At 37.9% G+C, this 20,868-nt stretch overlaps 2 protein-coding genes across 15 annotated transcripts in view; one reads left to right on the forward strand and one right to left on the reverse strand.

Annotated features, from left to right (window-relative positions):
* abi2a (abl-interactor 2a) overlaps positions 1–11,001 on the forward strand; it is a 44,837-nt gene extending 33,836 nt beyond the window's left edge. For 8 of the 12 annotated variants that reach the window (XM_065292838.2, XM_065292839.2, XM_065292844.2 and 5 more), the window contains 4 exons: positions 1,402–1,560; positions 2,753–2,839; positions 3,038–3,199; positions 10,077–11,001. In XM_065292838.2, the coding sequence (XP_065148910.2) occupies positions 1,402–1,560; positions 2,753–2,839; positions 3,038–3,199; positions 10,077–10,252 (584 nt within the window). In that variant the 3' untranslated portion in view covers positions 10,253–11,001. The remainder of the gene's footprint in view (positions 1–1,401; positions 1,561–2,752; positions 2,840–3,037; positions 3,200–10,076) is intronic. The other 4 variants (XM_065292842.2, XM_065292847.2, XM_065292850.2 and 1 more) reach the window with 1 other exon arrangement.
* Positions 11,002–15,488: 4,487 nt separating this feature from the next.
* Positions 15,489–20,868, reverse strand: part of raph1a (Ras association (RalGDS/AF-6) and pleckstrin homology domains 1a) — a 67,974-nt gene continuing 62,594 nt past the window's right edge. For 2 of the 3 annotated variants that reach the window (XM_065292851.2, XM_065292852.2), the window contains exon 16: positions 15,489–20,496. In XM_065292851.2, coding sequence (XP_065148923.2) covers positions 18,352–20,496 — 2,145 coding nt within the window. In that variant the 3' untranslated portion in view covers positions 15,489–18,351. The remainder of the gene's footprint in view (positions 20,497–20,868) is intronic. The other variant, XM_065292853.2, reaches the window with a different exon arrangement.

Raw genomic sequence — 20,868 nt, forward strand, 5'->3', positions numbered from 1 at the left:
GGGGGTGTGCCGTGTACGGCACAGTGTTCCTTATCAGGTTAAGGTGTGAACATGTACCGACCAGTACGTTCCTCTAAATGCAGAAAGGATTGTGCATTTTTTGGAGTTAATTATTATTATATTACATCCCTGCTTATGCGCTAGTCTAGTGGGAGACGCGAACATTAACTAACAAGCAGTTTGTCGTATATATATTGTATGGCAATCGTTTTGAGTACCTTTGTTGTAATAGCAGAATATTATGCATACAAATATATCATCTAAATACTAATAATTTCACTTCTAAAGTTTAATAATTGTGTTTGAACAATTTTTTATTTATGAACTTATAAAATAAACACATTATGTGGCTAAGAACACGGTCTGATAGCTATTTAAATGAATAATGACAGACGCTTATACAGCTCATCTTTCTCTCTCTGGGTGCGGCGCAAAAGCCTGCTAACTTTACACCTGATCTGTCTTCTGCACAACGCAACTGTCAGCAGTCCATGCAGGGCTTGCCACCATTTTGCCACCAAAATTTGAGAGTGTGCCACTGAATTTTACATCCAGTCGCACATGTGCGAACAGTAAATTTGGACCTTTTTTGTAATGTGACACTGAATTTGAAACAGCACATTGTACTTTCTGCATCTATCATCAAAGTATTTATTAGTAATACAGTGAAAATTTGTAGAAATGTCATTATTTGATCAGCATATTGATTTACGCTGTGTGCCCCTAAATTTTTTGGTTGCGCCCCTAAAATTTTCATTTGGGGGCCACTGTGCTCCTAGTGAAAAAAGTTAGTCTGCAGCCCTGCCATGGTAGATGAACATCAGAGCATGTTGTCTACGCCAAAGTCATCTTGCAGCACATCTTCGTCTTTGTAAAATTTGAATTAGAACATTGTTTAGATGACATTGTATCATGTGCTCCTCAAAAGCATCTGCAGTGTCTGTCACTAACAGAACAAAATTGCACTACGAATGATCTCCATGATTTTGCACTTCCTGCTTTCCCCCATCTGATAATTTTTGTCCAATAAATAGATGACCTTAACACACATGTGGTTTTGTTTACAAATGTTGGTTCACTTGCAAAAAGGGCAGTGTGAAAACAAACCACACCAAACAAAAAAATCCAAATTTTTTTGGTCTGGACCAAAGCAAGAACTAGCGGACTTTCCTGGTATGAATGCACCCTATTTTTGAAAATAGGTGTATAAAGATTGATTTGTCATTGATTTCTGTCTTTGACATGACTTTGCGCAGTCAATATTGAAGATATCAAGGTTATATTTTCACAGAATGATTTTATGTAGAAGCAAGTAAATCACTTTAGCTGGATTTTCAAAGTCTGGGCCACACATAATTCAGTATGTTTGTGTTAATCATTGTTTTCTGGTGGTTTGTGCAGGCAGTCATCAGTTCTTCAGCATGAACAGACCCGTACCCAGACAGATATCACCTACGGTGGGAGGATCGCTGCCGTATCGACGGGTGTCTTCAATCACAGGCCAGGCCTCAATGACCTCCAACCAGCAGAACGGAGGACCTCATTACAGTCAGAATCAAGGTATTGCTCTTACTCTTTATGTGTGTGTAGAAAAGGATAGCAAAACATTTCACAAATTAAACAAACACACATGTCACAAATTCAACTTTGTTTCAGCTAGAACTAGGATGTAAACTGGAGTTCAGTCTAGAGACTATGGTCACATTGTCTACCCCCAACCTTGTTATTTACTATTGACCTTTTTTGTCTTTGTTGACACATTTATAGATTTGTAATTCATGTTTTTCTCACTGTAATGTTTCTCTGAAATCATCAGGTGTTATGGGTGGTATGTTATCAGGGAATAGGTTAAGCTAAAAGTATAGTTCAGTTTTTGCGAATACGCAAGAGTCTGAACTTTTGTTATCGTGTGTACGTTTTACATGTAGGTCACGCATAGTAATAATTTATTATGTTGGCCAGTGGCGGCTGTTGACTTCTCTACTGAAGGGCGCAAATTTAAAATATGTGTTGGGAGTGTCCTGTGTTGCTCGTGTTTTCTAAATATGTGTTTGGCGTGTCATGTGAACCATGTGCATCACATGTCTTGTCAAAATAAGTGCCTGCTGCACACGCATCGATAGGGTTTATGATAAAAGAGACGCACACGTTCACAAAATACACGCAAGACACTCCCTTAACAGTAAACTCTGATTACGCATGAGATTATGTATCTGGCAAACACAAACACTCTTTTATCATAAACCCTTTAGACGCATCTGTAGCTGGCACTTATTTTGAAATGACATGTGATGCACATATTTTCACTTGACGCGCCGAACAGATATTTTGAAATGACGAACCAAACACATGACGGGCTACATATGTGTTGTGGTGAGCTTCGCATTGAAAAAGAAGTCACCGGCCACATTGATGTAAGTCAAAATAAGCTAGGGTTTTTTTTGCAATGCACCTATGTTAAATCTCTGTGTACAAGTCAAATAAACTATGCTTCGCGTACAAATAAAAAATCAAACTACACTCCAAGCTTTGGTTTTGTGTGTAGCTGGTATAAAGTAGATCCACCCTTCATACTTTCTGCTCTGGTTGATGTCGTTCCTGTTTGTCACACACTACACTAACAACATAACGTTTTGCTCATTTACATTCACTTGGTTTTAACCTTTCTGTATGTGTCTTGGTTCATTGGTCACCATACATCCCCATTTCGCCCTCTGTCTCTTTCTGTGCTTTTTGTGGTGGTGTGGATTAGCCTCAGTGGCCCCTCCTCCCCCCTCCATACTGCAGATCACACCCCAGCTTCCCCTGACGGGTTTTGTGGCTCGCGTACAAGAATCCAGTAAGTGGCTTTTGCGCTTTGTTTAATGAGCCCCTCTTGCCGTCACACCACACATACACCTTCATCTGGTGAGAATGTCTCATCACTATTCCTCATCCACAGTAAATCCAAATCATCATTAACTCCTGCTTCTCCTGCATGGATGCATGCTTATGTGTTGCTGGCTGTGCGTCTCTATTCATTGGTCTGCTGTGTCAGTTTCAGAGGTTTCTCCTCCACATCCCCCTGGAGAAGAGCAGTTTGAAGAGAAACGGCATCCTCCTGCTCCACAATATGAGGAGGAATCTGCTGTGGTTGAATACAGTGACCCGTATGCTGAAGAAGACCCACCCTGGGCTCCACAGACTTATGTGGAGAAAGGTACTAGTATAAACATTTCAGCATTCAGGCAAAATGTTTTCAAATATAGGGTCCTGTAATACACTGAGTACCTGAAAGCAATTTTAGCAAATGCCATTAAGGAGGGGGAGTTATGTAGAACTGTGTCTGGCATTGATCTTTATTTCTAATTGGGCTGTGTATCCGCGATACTGTAAGCAAGGTGCTATACTGTATTGGGATATTTCTTATTTTGGGAATAGAATAGGATATCATTTTAGGAAATCTGTCATCAAGAACACATCACCATATGCAAACCTTCGCAAGTACTTCCTGTCACTCTTGAAGTTATAAGAAATTAGAAAACTGCTATCTAGCTGTCTAAATGTAAACTCAAAACGAAAGTGCCATGAATCAGGGAAAAAGTCAATATTGCTTTTTTATAAATAATATGGTATCTGCAAACAATATGTCCCGATACGAGTGTTTATCAATATTTTCTATTTAGCATTCATTCCCAGTGTTAGAGGTTAACGCATTACAAGTAACCTGCATTGCGTAATAATATTACTTCTGAAGTAACGAGTAAAGTAACGCATTACTTTATAAATGTACACATTAATATTTAAGTTACTTTTCAGTTTAATTAGTTTGATAAAAAAATTATGTACTGAATTAAACTGAACATAGTCAAATAAAATTATGCACTCTGCATACACGCCTGTGTGGGAAAAGTGAGCTCGCTCGACATTTTTGTTATGAAATATTCAATTTCTGAATGCAGAACTTCATAAAAAACACTTTCAAGGCCTATAAAAAATCAAGCCTCACTTTCCATGAAAAGTAACTAAGTAACGCAATTAGTTACTTTTTTGGGAGTAACATAATATTGTAATGCATTACTTTTAAAAGTAACTTTCCCCAACACTGTTCATTCCTTGAAACAGTTTAAAATTGATGCACTTTAATTTAGCCATCTTACAGTAGGGCTTAAGGATCTGGGCCCGGTTGCATAAAGCACCTTAAGTTTTTCCCTTAAGTATGACCCTTAAGGGGCAAATTCCCCTTAACTACTGTAAGATAATAATTAAAGAGTTTTGCATATAATCCCTTAAATGGTTCTCTTAGGTAAGGGTAATCGTTAAGTGTTTCATGACAGCGACCCCGGTTTGTTGTTATAAAATACTACTGTTGCCATGGAGACGCAACAGAAAAAACTTAAGGGTTTTTCTGCAACACCCTTAAGTTTAAGGAAACAACTTAAGGGAAAATAACACTTAAGGTGCTTTATGCAACCGGGCCCTGACTTTTATGATATTTGGCCAGTATAAATATGTCCATTTTAGCACTTACTATGGCAGACATCCCACCACTTCCAGAGGTTCTGGGAGTCTTCCACATATTGTTAAGAGGCTACCTAATGCCCATAAATGATGTAAAACATCCCAGAATGACAGCGTGTGATAAGACGAAGCAGGAAAATGACAGAGCATACCTCCATAAATTTAGTTTCTGCAGGGTTGGGATGTCTTCAACAGTGGCTTTCAATCTGGTCCCAGGGGACCCACAGCTCTGCATATTTTGTATGTCTCCCTTAACTGACACACCCAGTTGTGTTCATGGATCTCTCCCTTAATGAACTGATGATCTAAATCAGGTGTATTAGATAAGGGAGATGTAAACAAAATGTGCAGAGCAGTGGATCTCCTGGGAACAGTTTGAAAATGATGATTGCGTTTTACAGTTAGTAACACTATGCTGTAAACCAAACAGTACAATGTCAAAGTTCTTTCAAGTTTTATTTGTGTTCAATGATTTCATTGTTTTGGTTCCACAAACAAGAATTTCGCTAACTCAAAAATAAGTCTTTTCAATACCACAGCCTCATTTTCACAAACACTGCAAATAATTACAAACTTTAGGTGGTTGTGATGAGGTTTGTGGCATTCACTCCAGTTCATGGCAGTTAAGCAAAGAAAGAGTCTGACACTGCAAATTTAATTCAGCCTAATATTAAATCAACACGATTGTTTGATGAACACGATTGGTTGGGGAGGATTTCTAGTTCCCAGCATGCTTTGCATAAGCCTGCATTACGAGAGCATTTTTATTTTTAATGAAGTGATATTTTATGTGGGTTTCAGTAAAGAGAAATACTCAATAGTGTTAAACATTTATTTGCGTTGGAGATTTGTTTAGAGTTTGCTATTTTGTTTTGTGCTTACCACTGTTCAGAAGTGTAGTGCCTATAGGCTCTTGGTCGGATGTGTGTTGCTTTATTATATAAACAATAACTGTGTGAAGTCAACAGAGGCGGCCTTAGCTATGTTTCAACCGTTTCAATTGAAAAGGGCCCCGCCCTAAAGGAGGGCCCCAGCCCGGCGCAAGAATGTTTGAACGTGGGGCTATGATTCCTGCACGGGGGAGCTCACATTGTCAGTGCCTGTGGATGTTAAGCAATCACATATCTTTCATTTTAAATCAATTAATTTCTGCTCTTTATTTTCTCTCGGACGTTCATACGCGCTTTAGCCTGTAGAAATCGGATTATTAATATGAAATGAATGTATTTTATAAAAAAATATAGAACTGCATTAATATTTATTATATGTCATTTAAATTATTTTTAAAAGTAATTTCTTTCATTTTTATAAATCAATGTAGAATCGTTTACAGCAGCATCACAGTGCTTCATAAAAACTCTAAGAAAACGTGCACATGTGGATAATTCTAGAGGTTTAATTATTCTTTAGCATCGGGATCACTAGACGAGAGCTTAATAGCCTTATTTTTGTGAAAACCGACATTTCTTAAATGTGTTCGTAGTTAGCCCGTGCGCATTCATTCCGACAAATTTTCCGTCACAAATGGAGAGAATTCCAATTGGAAGTACTCATCCCTATGCCCTTTTTATTCCCTTAGAAGATCAGAGCTGTGCAGAGAGTTGCGCAATTGTGTCTTATTGCGTGACTGTGACCGTTAAAATACATTTGGAGAATAGAGCAATGAAAGCAACGTCATTTTCATTTTATCTGGAGTGAGTTTAAGCGGCGTTCCCTTACCGAAGTGCCCTTCAAGGGCGCAAAAACGCAGTTTTGAATTCGACCATGCTCTCTCTCATCAGGCTTGTCTGTGCAAGTGCGATTCCAGGTTTTTAATAATACATTGTTTTAGGGGCTGATTTCAATGGTGTTTTTAAAAAAATAATATGATTGGATTTATACTAACCTTAATGCAGTATTTAATTGTATTAAAATATGCGTATAACATCTGTGTGCATTTACTGACTGCCTTTAATATATTTTGTACATGACTGCATTTTCCTCTAACGCAACATCCACACAACGTTCCATTAAATGAACATAATGACCAAGAACTTTAGATAAATGAGGGGTGATTTTTTTTTTTACAGTGGCTTGGAAATCGTCTATTTTTGTTTTGCTCCCGCATAACAATGTAAACTGTTTTTATAATAGCCTATTGAACATAGATGCCGTCAGCTCTCGTTCAGATTTTTATTGAGCACGAGGTGACAAAATCGCTGGACAAAGATAAACTTATCAGGGAATTCTCAGCACCCAAACACAGAAAGGTGGATTTCTAATAAGGTTTAGGTGAAATCTACGCTCGCCGCCAGGTGAGCTGTCTACGGTGCTGAAAAAACGCAGAGCCCATCCTTATTTATAAGTTCGGTTCAGTGTCAGTCAGACACTTGTCTTGTTTGCTTTTGTTAAATAATTCAAGTTGAGGGGATGTTTGAGATGTTTTTTTTTAAAGTCAGCCCAGACAGCTGAAAATATACTGCGCAAATCAATTAAGCAGAGAATTTAGCGTCCATGAAAGGGCGAGGCAACTATAATTGTATAGTTGTAATTAAATAAGGTTGGATCATTTCTTTTGAGCTGCCTAAGCTAAAAGTGCACGTAATAAAATAATATACCATTGATGCAAACCAACAGGAATCCTTGCTTTTTGCTCTATTATGCTTATGTTTTATGTGGGTAGGGCCTCCTATTAGTTATTGAAACGGGCCACCAGATGCTTAAGGCCGGCTCTGGAAGTCAATGCCAACAATGAGCTCAGTTTCTTCACACTGGCATACACATGAGTCACATTGTCTGTTTCGGTGACTTGGGAACAAAAAAAAGTTAACACTACTTAACTTAAAGTAAAACACTGCTTTTAAGTATAGTGTACTTGAAGGACAATTCCAGTATTTAACGCTTTGTGTCTCATTTCTGGTTTGTTTTGGATGAACTACAGTGATGGACACTGAAATTTTGACAATGGGTGGTGTCTTGAGTTTTTGACTCGTTTAGAAGCGTCTCTTGACTGCTTCAGAATGGAAGTCAATGACCATGCACAAACATGTCATTAAAACAACACTTAACGTTCATTTTCAAAACTGTACTACTCACCGAGTGGTTCGTGGTGTTCGTTGATGATTAAAAACAAATATATTGGCGCAATGTATGATTTCAAACAGTGTTATTTGCTATAGTGGAACAATTTTTTCAGATACCTCACAACCGCGTATATACTTCCGCTCTATATTTGAGTCTGAAGCGTTAGCACACTCCCGACCACTTGATGGCGACAACCACTTTGCCATTCAAGAACGCTCGGTGTCTAGCGTATAGACCAGGGGTCTTCAATTAAAATAGCTTGAGGTCCAGAAATGAACCCTCCTCCAAGCCAAGGTCCGGACAATTATGTACTGCACGTAAAACATAAATTGACGGCTTTCACCAGACTATTAGTGTAAATATTTGCTTTTATTGAACAAAATGTAATGTTATCATGTATTCTGAATAATCTCTCTTAATTCATATGGATTTTCTCTCTTAATTTGTACTGTTCCTTTAAGTCTATAAAAATGTAAATAAGCTCAAATGAAATAAATGAGGTTAAACTGAGTTTAACTTAAAGATGGAAGCATAATCTTCCTAGTTTAAAAAAAATCACATTACATTTATGTTAACTTGCATACATTAATCTGACTGAGAACTTTAGTGGGAGAAATTGCTTTGTCCTTTCCTTTCCAGCTAACATTTTAAATATAATTTTCTTTTAAAATTTAAAAGAAAGTCTTTCTTTTCCATTTAAAAATGTTTCACGCAGCATCCATGCACTATTTCCCCATCTGTAACGGGCTTGTTATGCTTTCCTAAAATCCACTGTATTTTCAGTAAACACTCTTAGGCTCATTGTTGGGTTGTGAGTGAGTGAGGACAGTGTGGGTCGCTCAGACTGGGCTTTTAGTTCATTTATTTTTCGCACCCTTCCCTCGTACTGCTGAGGGTAAGTTTCTTCAAAGTGTCTATGTTTAGTTTCGTAATAGCGTTTAATGTTACCACTTTTGACAACCGCAACAGACTCCGAGCAAATGAGAAAGAATAAATGCGTATTTTTCCACCCACCTCAAAAAAGAAGTTTTCAGCACCAACTTTACTAATTTATGAGAATGCCATTGTTTTTCACTCTCTGCTCTCTTCACTGCACATCTGTCTGTGATTGTTCGTGTCGGCGCGCAGCACTCAAACCTGGGTCGGTGTAGGACCCAAATAGCGCTACTGAGCTGCCTTTAAGTGCCTGATATAAAAAGGATTTTATAATAACGTTAAAAAGTATTTGCTTTTTATTTATTTCATTGCGTCAAAAGGATTTGCGGTCCGGATCGACGCATCTTGCGGTCCGGATTCGGACCGGGGTCTGCCATTTGGTGAACCCTGGTATAGACAGTCACAATCGAGCTCAACTTGAAACCTAAAGCTGGTCACTGAGCCATGAAATTAGGGAAAAATTTCTTCTGAGAGAAACCGAGCGAAAAAACTACAACCACATGTAAACAGACCCTTTTCTGTTTCCCCGGCGGTGGAGTGAAATATCAGCGAGCAATGAGTCTTGCAAGAGAAGTCAATGGAATTTTACAAAATGCCAAATAAAACACGACAGAAACTGTATTTCGCTACACAACTTGTTTTTAATTATCAACGAACACAACAAACCACTCGGTGAGTAGCACAGTTTTGAAAATGAACGTTAAGTGTTGTTTTAATGACATGTTTGTGCATTGCCCATTGACTTCCATTCTGAAGCAGTCAAGAGATGCTTCTAAACGAGTCAAAAAGTCAAGACACGACCCATTGTCAAAATTTCTGTGTCCATCACTGTAGTTCATCCAAAACAAACCAGAAATGAGACTCAAAGTGTTAAATACCGGAATTATCCTTTAAATATTAAATACAATAAAATATAAATTTTTAAGTTTGAATTAATTGTAATTTATAAATATTATTTTGTTTACCAAAATCTTTTTTGGTAATCTGTTTCCAGTAAAGTTTTGAGTTTTACAGTGTAATGTACATCTTATTAGAATGTTTAAATGTTTTTTTGTGTTTTACAATTTTTCTTTTTTCCTTATTTCTATAATGTTTTTTTCTCAATTGTTTGATTTAAAATGTATTTTCTATAAAGCTGCTTTGCAACAATGCAAAATTGTGAAACGCGCTATAGACGGTTTCATTGGACGCACACACGTGTTAGCGGTTACACACCTGAACAAAAGTGAACTTTCGGTCCGTATTTATTTATTTATTTATCGTTCTGGCTAGTGGCTAACAGATCTCCGAAAAGAATACCTTTGTCGAAAATAAAATGTTTTGGTTTGCTATATATATATATATATATATATATATATATATATATATATATATATATATATATATATATATATATATATATATATATATATATATATATATATATATATAAACGCTTGTGTCTTCGTCACCTTTTTCACCCCGATGCCCCTGCAAAGTAGGGGTCCACGAAAGATGTTTGTTTATGTTGTTGCTGCTGAAGCCATCTATAGAAACAAAACGAATATGTAACTTACCTTGATTTTCCTTTTTTTAAGTGGTGGCAATTTACGATTACACCCAAGACAAGGAAGATGAGCTTTCTTTCCAGGAGGGGGCCATCATCTATGTCATTAAGAAGAATGATGATGGCTGGTATGAAGGAGTGATGAACAGCACTACCGGACTCTTCCCTGGAAACTACGTGGAGTCCATCATGCACTACGCAGAGTGAGCGCGTACACCACCATGCAGAAGAGCGCATGTGTGCTATTTAAACTTTTGCACCGAGGACTTTGAGAAGAAGACATTTATCAGAATATTTTAGTAATGAAAGCTAATAAGTTTACCGTTACTTTAATGAAGGATAACTTTGAAGTTCATGTTGTCTATAAGCTAGAATTTGAATGGTGGTATTGTTGGCTATCCATAAAATTTTCTCATTCCACAAGGCATTTCATCATTGGGGCTGACTGATGGTTCTCTATTTTCCAAAATACCTAATGGTAGGTTCATAAGTGAGGTTCAAAAAGGGATTTCAGGACAGTTTATGCAGTTAGGAGTAACAGGACAAGTGTGCAGCTGAACACAATAGGAGCAGCTTTCTATTTATTTCATGTTGTGAGTTTTTAAATCTCTCTAAAGTGTTTAGTTTTAATAATTGTTTGATTTCTTATATATCTTTGGTCATCTTATTAAAGGAATTTGCTTTAAAGTGTATTAAAATAGACCAAACGCGTACATACACATATAATAAATTGTGCCTGCATTGGGCCATGATTAATTCTTTTTTGGTTTTAACTCAAGACGTGGTCAGTCCCGGCACACATGCAATACTACACATCTAATAACCTCATGAATGTTACACTATTCTTTTACTATTGTGTAGTGATGCTAACAAAAGGCCAATTTTGTTTAATGTATGTGTATGATGTGATACATAGACTGCATGCTTAATAAAACAAACCTTATTTATATCATTTACATTTTAGTTATTCATTATTTTCACATTTTATCTGCAGTGTTTCCACACACGTCGATCTTCATGAGTCTTTTGTACATTTGTAGTTATTTAAATCTATTCATTTATATTCTTGGTACCTGATGTACAAATGCAAAAATGTCAATCAGTACTCTAAAGAATAAAATCACGGAAATCAGTCATGAAAATCGGTTGCGTGGACACCCAGTTTATGTTTCTTGTTGCTTATTTGTTTTCTAATTCCTCTTATACACAAAAAAATCATATGATTGTTCATTTGGTGCAAGTAAAATAATGTGTTGTTCTTCCTGTCATTTGTGAATAAGCTACTATTTGACAATCGTGTATTTAGCAGTTCTTAGAAGGGCAAGGCTTGCGTTGGCATGCATATCTTGACATGACAATTAAAGGGACCCAAAAATTACTCTCTAAACCTGTATACATTTCTTTATTTTGCTGAACACAAAGAGTTTTAAGCAATGTTTGTAACCAAACCGTTTGTTGGACAATTGACTTCCATAATATTTTTCAGTCTATGAAGTCAATGGGGCCCCATGCTTCCTGCTTGATTACAAATAGCGTCATATTCAGCAACAAAGAAATGTATACAGATTTGGAACAATTTGAGAAAATGATAACAGTATTTTAATTTTTTAGGTTTACTATCCCTTTAATTAATTCAATGTAAATGAAACTGCATGCTAGAACTACAGCAGGAGAAAAGCATCCCACTCTACCACTGCAATAATATTGGCAAAACATGATGTTCAGAGGGTTTAGTTTGACTATTACCTCTGTTTGAAAGCACATCATTGCAGAAATAAGATAAAAATATCTATTTTAACAGTGATTTTTGTAAAAAAAAATATATATATATTCTTATGTGTAAAGACGTATACCAATAAAACTATGGACAAACGTATTTTTATGTGAGAAGATAAAGTTATGGTACGAATGTACTACGCAAGTATTGTTTTTCAGCTTTACATGTTATTTGCATCTGATTTCTCATGTCTGCACAAGCTGTGAGCATGTATTGATGAATGTATTTTCCGGGAAGCAAAGCTTAAAATGTCTCTTCCTCACATTGTATGTTCTAGTGCAGTTACAGTGTTCGAGATACACGCCCATGGTCTTTTTCAGATTCGCATAACTTGGCAGAAACAGGGGTCCAGATGGTTTGAGACGTACGTAAGATTGCTGGAGGTTTGTGCACACAGCCACCCACAGACTGCGAGGAAGAGCAGCTATTCTGCAGCGATGCAAAGAAATACTTCACGCCAATATGAAAGTGCTCATATTTATTCATCTTCTTGTTATAGATACAACTTCCCTTCTTTAGTTGAACACAAGGTATTTTATTAAAATATTTATGGTGTACATACCAAAATGTTGAAGCTCTCAAAAGCCATCCATATGAATAAAGATGTCTTTTGGGTGAACTATGTTACAAAATAAATGTCTGTGGTCATGTTTTTCAAATGTTCATATGTATTCCTATATTTTTGTCTGGATGCTGTGGTAGCCGGATATGATGTTTTTTATCAAATCAAAAAAGTTTGTATTAATCATTGAATATGCCATTAAATTCAAGTCAGTGCTTATTCTTGTTGAGATCATCTAAATATTATCTAATATCTCACTTTTTTACTATTTTTCCTGCCACCATAAATATATATTAAATCATTAGCTACTGCGTACTATACGTCTTACTATACGCACTTTTCCTAATGCCGCCGCCAATCCAAATGTTCTCTCATTTTGATAATACATTGCCGCCATCTAGTGATTAGATATGCTACACCACTATGCCTCCGCCATTTTGGGGTGAAAGTCCAGTTGCTTCTTACTGTCAATCATAAAAATAAACGTACATTAAAAGCTGAAATCCAACCTGACTGTTGACATTGACACCACAGAATAACGTACAATCGCTAGAGTGATCATCAAATCCTTTAAACGGTTTATTTGACCAACTTAGACAAGCCGTTGCTGTCTAAGAAGAATTTTAAATGAAACATAGTTTATAGTAGTAGTAGCAGCATTATAAACAATATCAACACGTGAAATTAAATGAAGGACATGTATCAGCGAAATGGGAGCATAACAGCTTATAGTAGACTGTTTTATAGTATATTTATAGCCTTATATTAATCTCCGTTAAAGCAAGACTGCAAAAAAAACTTTATGTAAAAAAACAGCTTATTGTTCAATTATGACAGATAGCAATGCATCATGTTCTATATAAGATCATCATGTTTGTTAAAACATTATACAATATATATATATCATACCTTGTGGAGTAATAGTAACTGACTAATAGTAATAAATATCAGTGATGGGCGATTTCGAAGCACTGCTTTATGGAGCCCAGAAACATTCACGAATCTTTTGTTTCGACGCCTTTTAGGAGCGTGTTTCAAACTGACCAAGTCACGTGATTTTAGCAAACAAGGCTTTATTACGTCATAACTTTTTCGAACTCGGGTAGGTTTTATACGTAGGCGAAACGTTATTTTTAGGTTAGTTTAACGTCCCCCTAACGTTATGAGAACGTTATTCTAATGTTATTAAACTAACCAAATACAAACCTTGAAAATTAATGTTCCGGAAACCAAAAACTAACGTTAGGGGAACTTTTTGGGAACTTAAAAGTGTTTGCTTGAGGTATGCACAGTTGACATGGAGCAAAATAGTTAAATGATCTTACCGGACAGGGTGCACGCACTGAAAGAGCGAGCAAAGCTCAAGACTCCAGCCGCTGTGAAGAAGTACGGCTGCGGCACGTCTATTAGTACATTGTGTTTTATGGTTTTTATCTATTATATCTATCTAAAATAATTATACTACATTTCCATATAAGGAGGAGTAAAACAATATTTAATACAAAATTTATAATAATTTATTTTATTAGTGGAAAAATTGTCTATTGAAATATTATATGAACGTATTAACACAGGTTATTTTACATCACACATATTTTACACATCACACATTGTATTTAGATAGCATTGCATTTTCGCGTACTGCCTAACAACGTCCAATGTGTAATACGCATGAAAGCTCAAATAAAAACAACAAACCGATACGTGTGGTTGCTAAGGGTGTTGCTAAGGGCGCAGTAATAAACAGAACCGTTGGGTGAAGCGGTCATAGCCGTGTTTTATCATGAATAAAGCACACATATTGACCATCAGAATCAAGGATAGGAACTAACAGTTTTATAAAAATTCATAAAACATTAATCTTTCAGACTGATCATTTTGCATATTTTTGTTTATAGACAGATTTAATTAAGTGCATATAAAAGGTGGAGGGGGGTTAAAATGTTAATGATCTGTTTGCTCTAAATAAAACGAAATACACCGAATACACTTTACGTAATGGCTTGTGAATTAATTAATAAATTTTCCCTTACAAACATGTTTTTTAGAAAAATCTTGCAATTATTGTGTAAAAGAAAGAAAAAAAAAAGAGTAAAATGTTTGGACTGAGATGATATTACAACGTTTTACCAGCAGGTGGCGTCATATTTAGGTGTTTCGAGCGAGCGCTTCCGATCGGTGAATCATTTTTCGAAGCATTCAGTTGATCCAATCACTAATAAATCTACATAAAGTTGCATAAAATGGAAATCCTCAACTACCTCAAATGTGTGCTAATGTTTGAATTCTGAAAAATCAGACAATACAGCATTTAGGTTTTATACAATTATCTGAGGACTTAATTTGAGAAAATAACTATTTTCTATTCTGATTTGACAGTGAGATTGATTAATGTTAGATTTCGCTCTAAATTAAGTATTACAGGTAAGAGATAAGAACGTTATAATACCGTTTTTTCCAGGAGGTATATACATAATGTTGATCTTACCTAAAGTAAATTAAATGTTTATTCATTTTCAATAAATGTCTGTTTCAAGTCTTTTTTATTGTGTTGAAGTCACTAGTTTTTTATTTGATAAAATTCAATGCTATCTAAATACAATCTGTGATGTGTTGTTGAAGTACTTTTATTTAAAATAACAAGTGTTAATACGTTTATATATTATTTCAATAGACAATTTTTCCAGTAATAAAATAAATTATCATAAATTTTGTATTATATATTGTTTTATTCCTCCTTACATGGACATGTATTTTACTTATTTTAGATAGATATGATTGATAAAAACCATAAAAACACAACATCGAATGTACTAATATACGTGCCGTAGTACTTCTTCACTGTAGTCTTGAGCTCTGCGCGCTCTTTCAGTGCGTGCCCGAAGCCGCGGCAACGCGCCCTGTCCTGTAGATCATATAACTATTTTGCTCCACGTCAACTGTGCACACTACAAGCAAACAATTTTTATTTCCCAAAAAGTTCCCCTAACGTTAGTTTTTGGTTTCCGGAACATTCTTTTCCAAGGTTTGTATTTGTTTAGTTTAATAACATTAGAATAACGTTCTCATAACGTTAGGGGGACGTTAAACTAACCTAAAAAAAATCGTTTCCCCAACATTAGGGGTACGTTAAACTAACTTAAAAATAACGTTCTATCGTTCTATAAGACAACTTTCCTGGCCAAACAAAAACAAACATTGTAAAATAACGGTATGGGAACAAAAAACTAACGTTAGGGGAACGTTTTTAGAACAAAAACTAACGTTAGGGGAACGTTTTGGGAACCAAAAAATGTTAGCTGGGACAGTTGGCGTTCTGTAGAAGGCAGAATGTTATTACATTTCTACATACAGCAGCTTAAGACTCGTTGTACTTTCAGTGCTACATAACACGATTCATCATTAATTCTTTAGATGGGTACGTGTGTGGTGAGAGAGACGCTAGGGGGCGCTGCAGGATAGAGTAGTGCTGATCCATCATCTGTAAGAATGCTTCTCACTTCGTTTTTCTCTGCAGGTGATGGGATGTGCTCCAGACTTGCTTGGCAGTACATTTATACCTTATCTAGCTGCACTGTAATAAATCAATATCCCACTGACACTGCTCTTTCTCTTTGTGGATAATTCAGCTTTATGTCAGGGCACTGGGCTCAAAATTACTGAAGTGGTTTAATGTATGTGATTAATGCAAACATACAAGACCTTAAACTGATGTCCTTGATACACCAAATGTACACAGCAAAATATCTTTAACTTATGCAGTTTTCACCTTTAAATATGTCCAAATAAAGTCCTTAGCAACACATATTACTAATGATGAGTACATTTTTGATACAGTTGCAGTGGATAATGTACAAAAGTCTTCATGGAATATGATTTTACTTAATTTCCTAATGTTTTTGGCATAAAAAACGGATAATCTTGACCCAAGCAATATATTGTTGTTGGCCATTACTTCAAATATACCCTTGCGACTTATACATCATATTGGACCACAAAACCGGTGCTATGTACTTGAGAGAAGCAAATGAAACAAGATTTTGTGTCTTGGTTTCAAAGATCTCTCCCAACTTTGTAATGTCCTGTTTAAATAAAATGAAATTCTTCTGACCTTTTGTAACACAAGGGAATATATCACGTTTTAAGGATGTTTAGACAACTGTGCTCGAAAACAAGACAAAAAACTAAAACGAGCAAGAAATGACTTTTGGCAGTACATGGAGGATGAATCTCACAGAATGTATCAAAACTAAGCATTGTGCCATAGCAATTTCATTACTGTAATGCAAAGACACAAGCAAAACAAAGTAATTGTCGATCTCCTTATAATAACTTTAAACTAAACAGTCTTAATGCATTACAGTAATGAGAATTTGTCATAAAAAGAATAACACTAAAGTGCACAACAAATATTTTTTTTCATTGCACAAGTAAAGATGAAAATGATATTTGGGTGAAATGTCCGTAGTAGCAAATTTGTAACTTTGGTAATCACGTCATATGGTTTTACTTGAGTATAAAATGATAATGAAACATCAACAGAACAAGCACATGGACAACATTCGGGTGTGATTTACACATTTATATTGTTCAGTTTAAATGTAACAGACACTTTGCCATTTAATCAACTAAAAGGTTCCTGACTTTAAGAAGCAGCATTAGCTCTGTTCTCATTTCTTCACTCAGTCCTTCAAAACCAAGCATTTCAGAGATGCGAAATCAACAGGCAAACATTTCGTCAAACTACGCATTCGAGTTTGATAGATGGACAACAATGACAGTAGGCACACAGTGAATTTTTTTGCATTGTAAGTCAAGTAAACTTGACATGACACCTTTTATTGTGTGGCTATGATCCTGGAACCCTAAAAGGTGTGCAATTTTAGGCAACCATATGAGGGGAAGCATGCATGCAGGAATAGCGTCAGTACATTTTTGGCATTGCCATGACATGGATGTTCCAGATATGGGATACTTCAATACAGAGCGTACAGAGGCCATTGGAGCATATCAAGAGATATCAAAACATAGAGAATCACTTCCTAGTGTGTGTGTTTTACCCATGCAGAGCTAACGCACATTGATAAAGTCAGGAACTGCAACTGTATGTACAGATAGATAGTAATGTAACCAACATAGACAGAGCACATTCCCAACCCAGACACAGCCCAGCAACACACAGAGATGTATTCAACTGGTAATGGGCTCATTTTCATCTTCTAACATCTTCATGGAAAATAAGCAGGGTCCACAGCAACACAACATAACAGATTTATCAATAACAATGGTAATCGTTTTCTTTTCTTGACACATTATTGGAAGGTTCTAAACCATTTAAATTAGGAAATGTGGAAAATTCGGTAGAATACTTCATTTCGAACGTATGCTACACAAGTGCAATTCCCACACGTCGGATTTGCACAAGCGAAGTGGGAATTATTACCCGGCCCTCGCGTTTTTCTTCTGACTGAGAGTGGATCAACCAAATCGCTCAGACAAAATGCGTGCGCGCGCACACACACACACACACACACGAGCATCAATTCGACAACCCTGATTTTCTATTCACGTTTAACGCTTACAGTCAAGGGTTTCAAAACTAAACTTTAAAATAAGAATATATTTCAGGTATTAAATAATTTCATATAAAAAGGTACAAGTCCCTCCCACCCCAGAGTTCCACATATATATTTTATTATACATGTACATTATCCTCTTTCCTCACAGCAGTGTCCATGCAGTACCTATATAAACAATACCAGTCTTTTTTCTCAGTATTTTTGTATACACTTAATAGCAAAGCGGCACAAATACGCAGAGAAGCTTATGTTATAGATGGTCTGGCTTTTTTACGTCGTGGTTATATCTGGGGTTAAAATGAGTATTATTTGAATGCAGACATGTTCAGCCATTGAAGATAAACAGAGTGGAAAAGGAGAGTAGCGTATCCCGGCATGTGTCCCATATCTACCACTCGCCTGTCAGTTTAGTGTTTTGGTCCCGTTTGGGTGGAGCTGGTGGAGGACCTCGCCGTAACGTTGCATAGCCTGAGATATTGGCGGTCGAATAGCCACCCTTTTTCTGCTGGCCCAGCAGCAGCTCTGGAGGAGGGGGCGGGAGGGCCATATCGTCCATAGTTGCTACCGGCTCCAGTTTGGCAGAGATTCGGGAGGAGGTAAGGGAGCTATGTCGAGTCATGGATTTCCTCTTTAGAGTTCTGTTCAGATCTTCCAGGAAGTTGGGCTGGACAGCCAAATTGCTCTTGGGGGAGGTTGGTGGGATCTGCGAATTGAAAGAGGATATAGGGATCTGTTGCGGAGGTGGAGAAAGGGCAAGTGGCTCAGGTGGGCCGCTGCTGCGTCGATGCATAGTCGGAGGAGGTGCTTTCTTCAAAGAGCTTTGCTTCCATGAGGATGTGTTGGAGGGCAGTTGAGGTTGGGGATTGACCACTGCCACTTTGGGTGCCCCAGAATGCAGTTCCGATGGGAAAGGTGGAGGAGGCAGGAGCTCTGAATCTGGAGGAGGAGGGGGAAAGTCAAACTCTGGTGGAGGAGAGGGAAAATCTGCACCGGACTGGCGATACTGACTGGGTTTCCCCTGGAGAGCCAAAGGCAGATTAGCCAAGTTGATCTTGCCTGGTTTTGGTGGTGCCCGAGGGCCAGAGGGGTCCTTGGAAGGTGATCCCGTTGTAGAGGATGGAGTTGACAAAGAGCTGGTTGGAGCTTGACTGGTTTGGGCAAACATGCTTACCAGATCCTCCACTTTCTTGGATTCCTGGCCCTCATTCGCTTTCATACTAGAGTTACGCTGTGGGGTTGGAGGGGGCTTCTTCCCAACTGAACCGGTAGAGGAATTTGATGATGTTGAAGGGGACTTCTTGAGTGGTGACCCAGACTTGCCGGAGGTGGGAGGTGGGCTTGGAGGAGGAGGTGGTGGGAACTCTAGGGTACTCTCTGGTGGAGGTGGTGGAAATTCGGGTGACTGTGCTTGAGCCTGCCCACCTGGCTGCCATTTTGGTTTGCTTTTTACCACAGGAAGAGATATAGGACCTTTGGATCCATCAAGAGTGTCTGGGAACTGGTTTACAATCTGCTTTACAAGTGACTGGGTTGGAGATATGGGGGCAGATACAGGTGGAGTTTTTGAAGAAAGGCTATACTGCTTGGGAAGTGTAGGTGGAGGTTGACTGGGACTGTGGCCGGTGGAGAGGCTCTGCTGTTTCTTCAAACTGGATGAAGGGGTTGGAGACAAAGGAGGCGGCACGGGTGAAACTGGAGAAAAGCCGTGGCCAGGTTTTAGAGAAGTTTGCGGCGGAAACCCACCAGTGAATGTTTTGGGCGGCGCAGGTGGAGGACCAGCTGACTGCTGAGGAGGTGGCGAAAAACACACTGGAGGCTGTGCGGGAAGAGGAGGTGGTGGAGGCGGCGGTGGAGGAGGCTCTTCATCTTGCAGATCAGGTGAAAATTCATAGGACATATTAGGGAACTTCTGAGCCAAGAACTCTTGGAGCCCATTGTTGCTGAGGGGAGGTGGGTATTTTAACTGTTCAGGAGGTGGTGGTGGAGGCAAAAAGCCATTACTGTGTAAATGAGATGGAGGTGGCAGGAGGTCTTCCTCTGAAGGTCGAAGGGGAACATAATGGGGACTTACAGGGGCATGCTTTAACACCGCCATTGCTGACCCTGGCACTGGCATCTCTGGAGGAGGTGGTGGCGGGGGAGGTGGGGGGTGTGGAGGACTGGTACCAGCTTCTGCCATATTATTCATTACAGGCTTGAGGCTTTGTGGCGGCGGGGTAGGGGCCTGAGACTGTTGCTGTTGTGCGGCTAATAAGGGGGTCTGTTTGTAGTGATTTGAAGCCTGGGAAATGTTTTGAAGCCTAGCGATGGTACTGTACTTTGTAAACATAACCGGGTTCGAGTGGTGGTGGGTGGGGTTGGGAAGAGGGGGAGGAGGTGGAGGAGGAGGTGGAGGAGATGGAGGCGAGGGAGGGGACATCGGAGACAAACCGCTAAAGCTGCTACGGGACTGGGTAGACTGTGGTACCTGGGGCAGCTGTAGAGGGTAAGAGGTTCTAGCAGGCTGTGTTTGTGGGGCAGAATCCATTCTCACCTGTGGAAATTAAACAAATAAAAAAGTGCATTACAATAAGAATTTGAATAAGACAATATTGTTTAAGTGTATATTATGTTATTGTGCACTGTAATTGTCTTTCTAAAGGATATGCATTAGTTGAAAGCAAAATATGTACTAAAGACAAGTGCAAGTGAAATGGCATGAAGTAAGACTTGTGAACTGTTAGTACAACCTAAAACTGAGATCTGCTCCTTCAAGGTCATTCCCAACAATAATTCACTGAGAAGCAGTTATGAAAACAGCACCATACTGCGTGATCACCTACTACCCATTCACATTATCCCAATAAGAGCTCCTTAACGTTATATAATGGGTTAATCAAACTATAAACACCAGTGTGCTGTCTGT

Source organism: Paramisgurnus dabryanus, chromosome 15 (assembly GCF_030506205.2).
Source record: "Paramisgurnus dabryanus chromosome 15, PD_genome_1.1, whole genome shotgun sequence".
Classification (NCBI taxonomy): Eukaryota; Metazoa; Chordata; class Actinopteri; order Cypriniformes; family Cobitidae; genus Paramisgurnus; species Paramisgurnus dabryanus.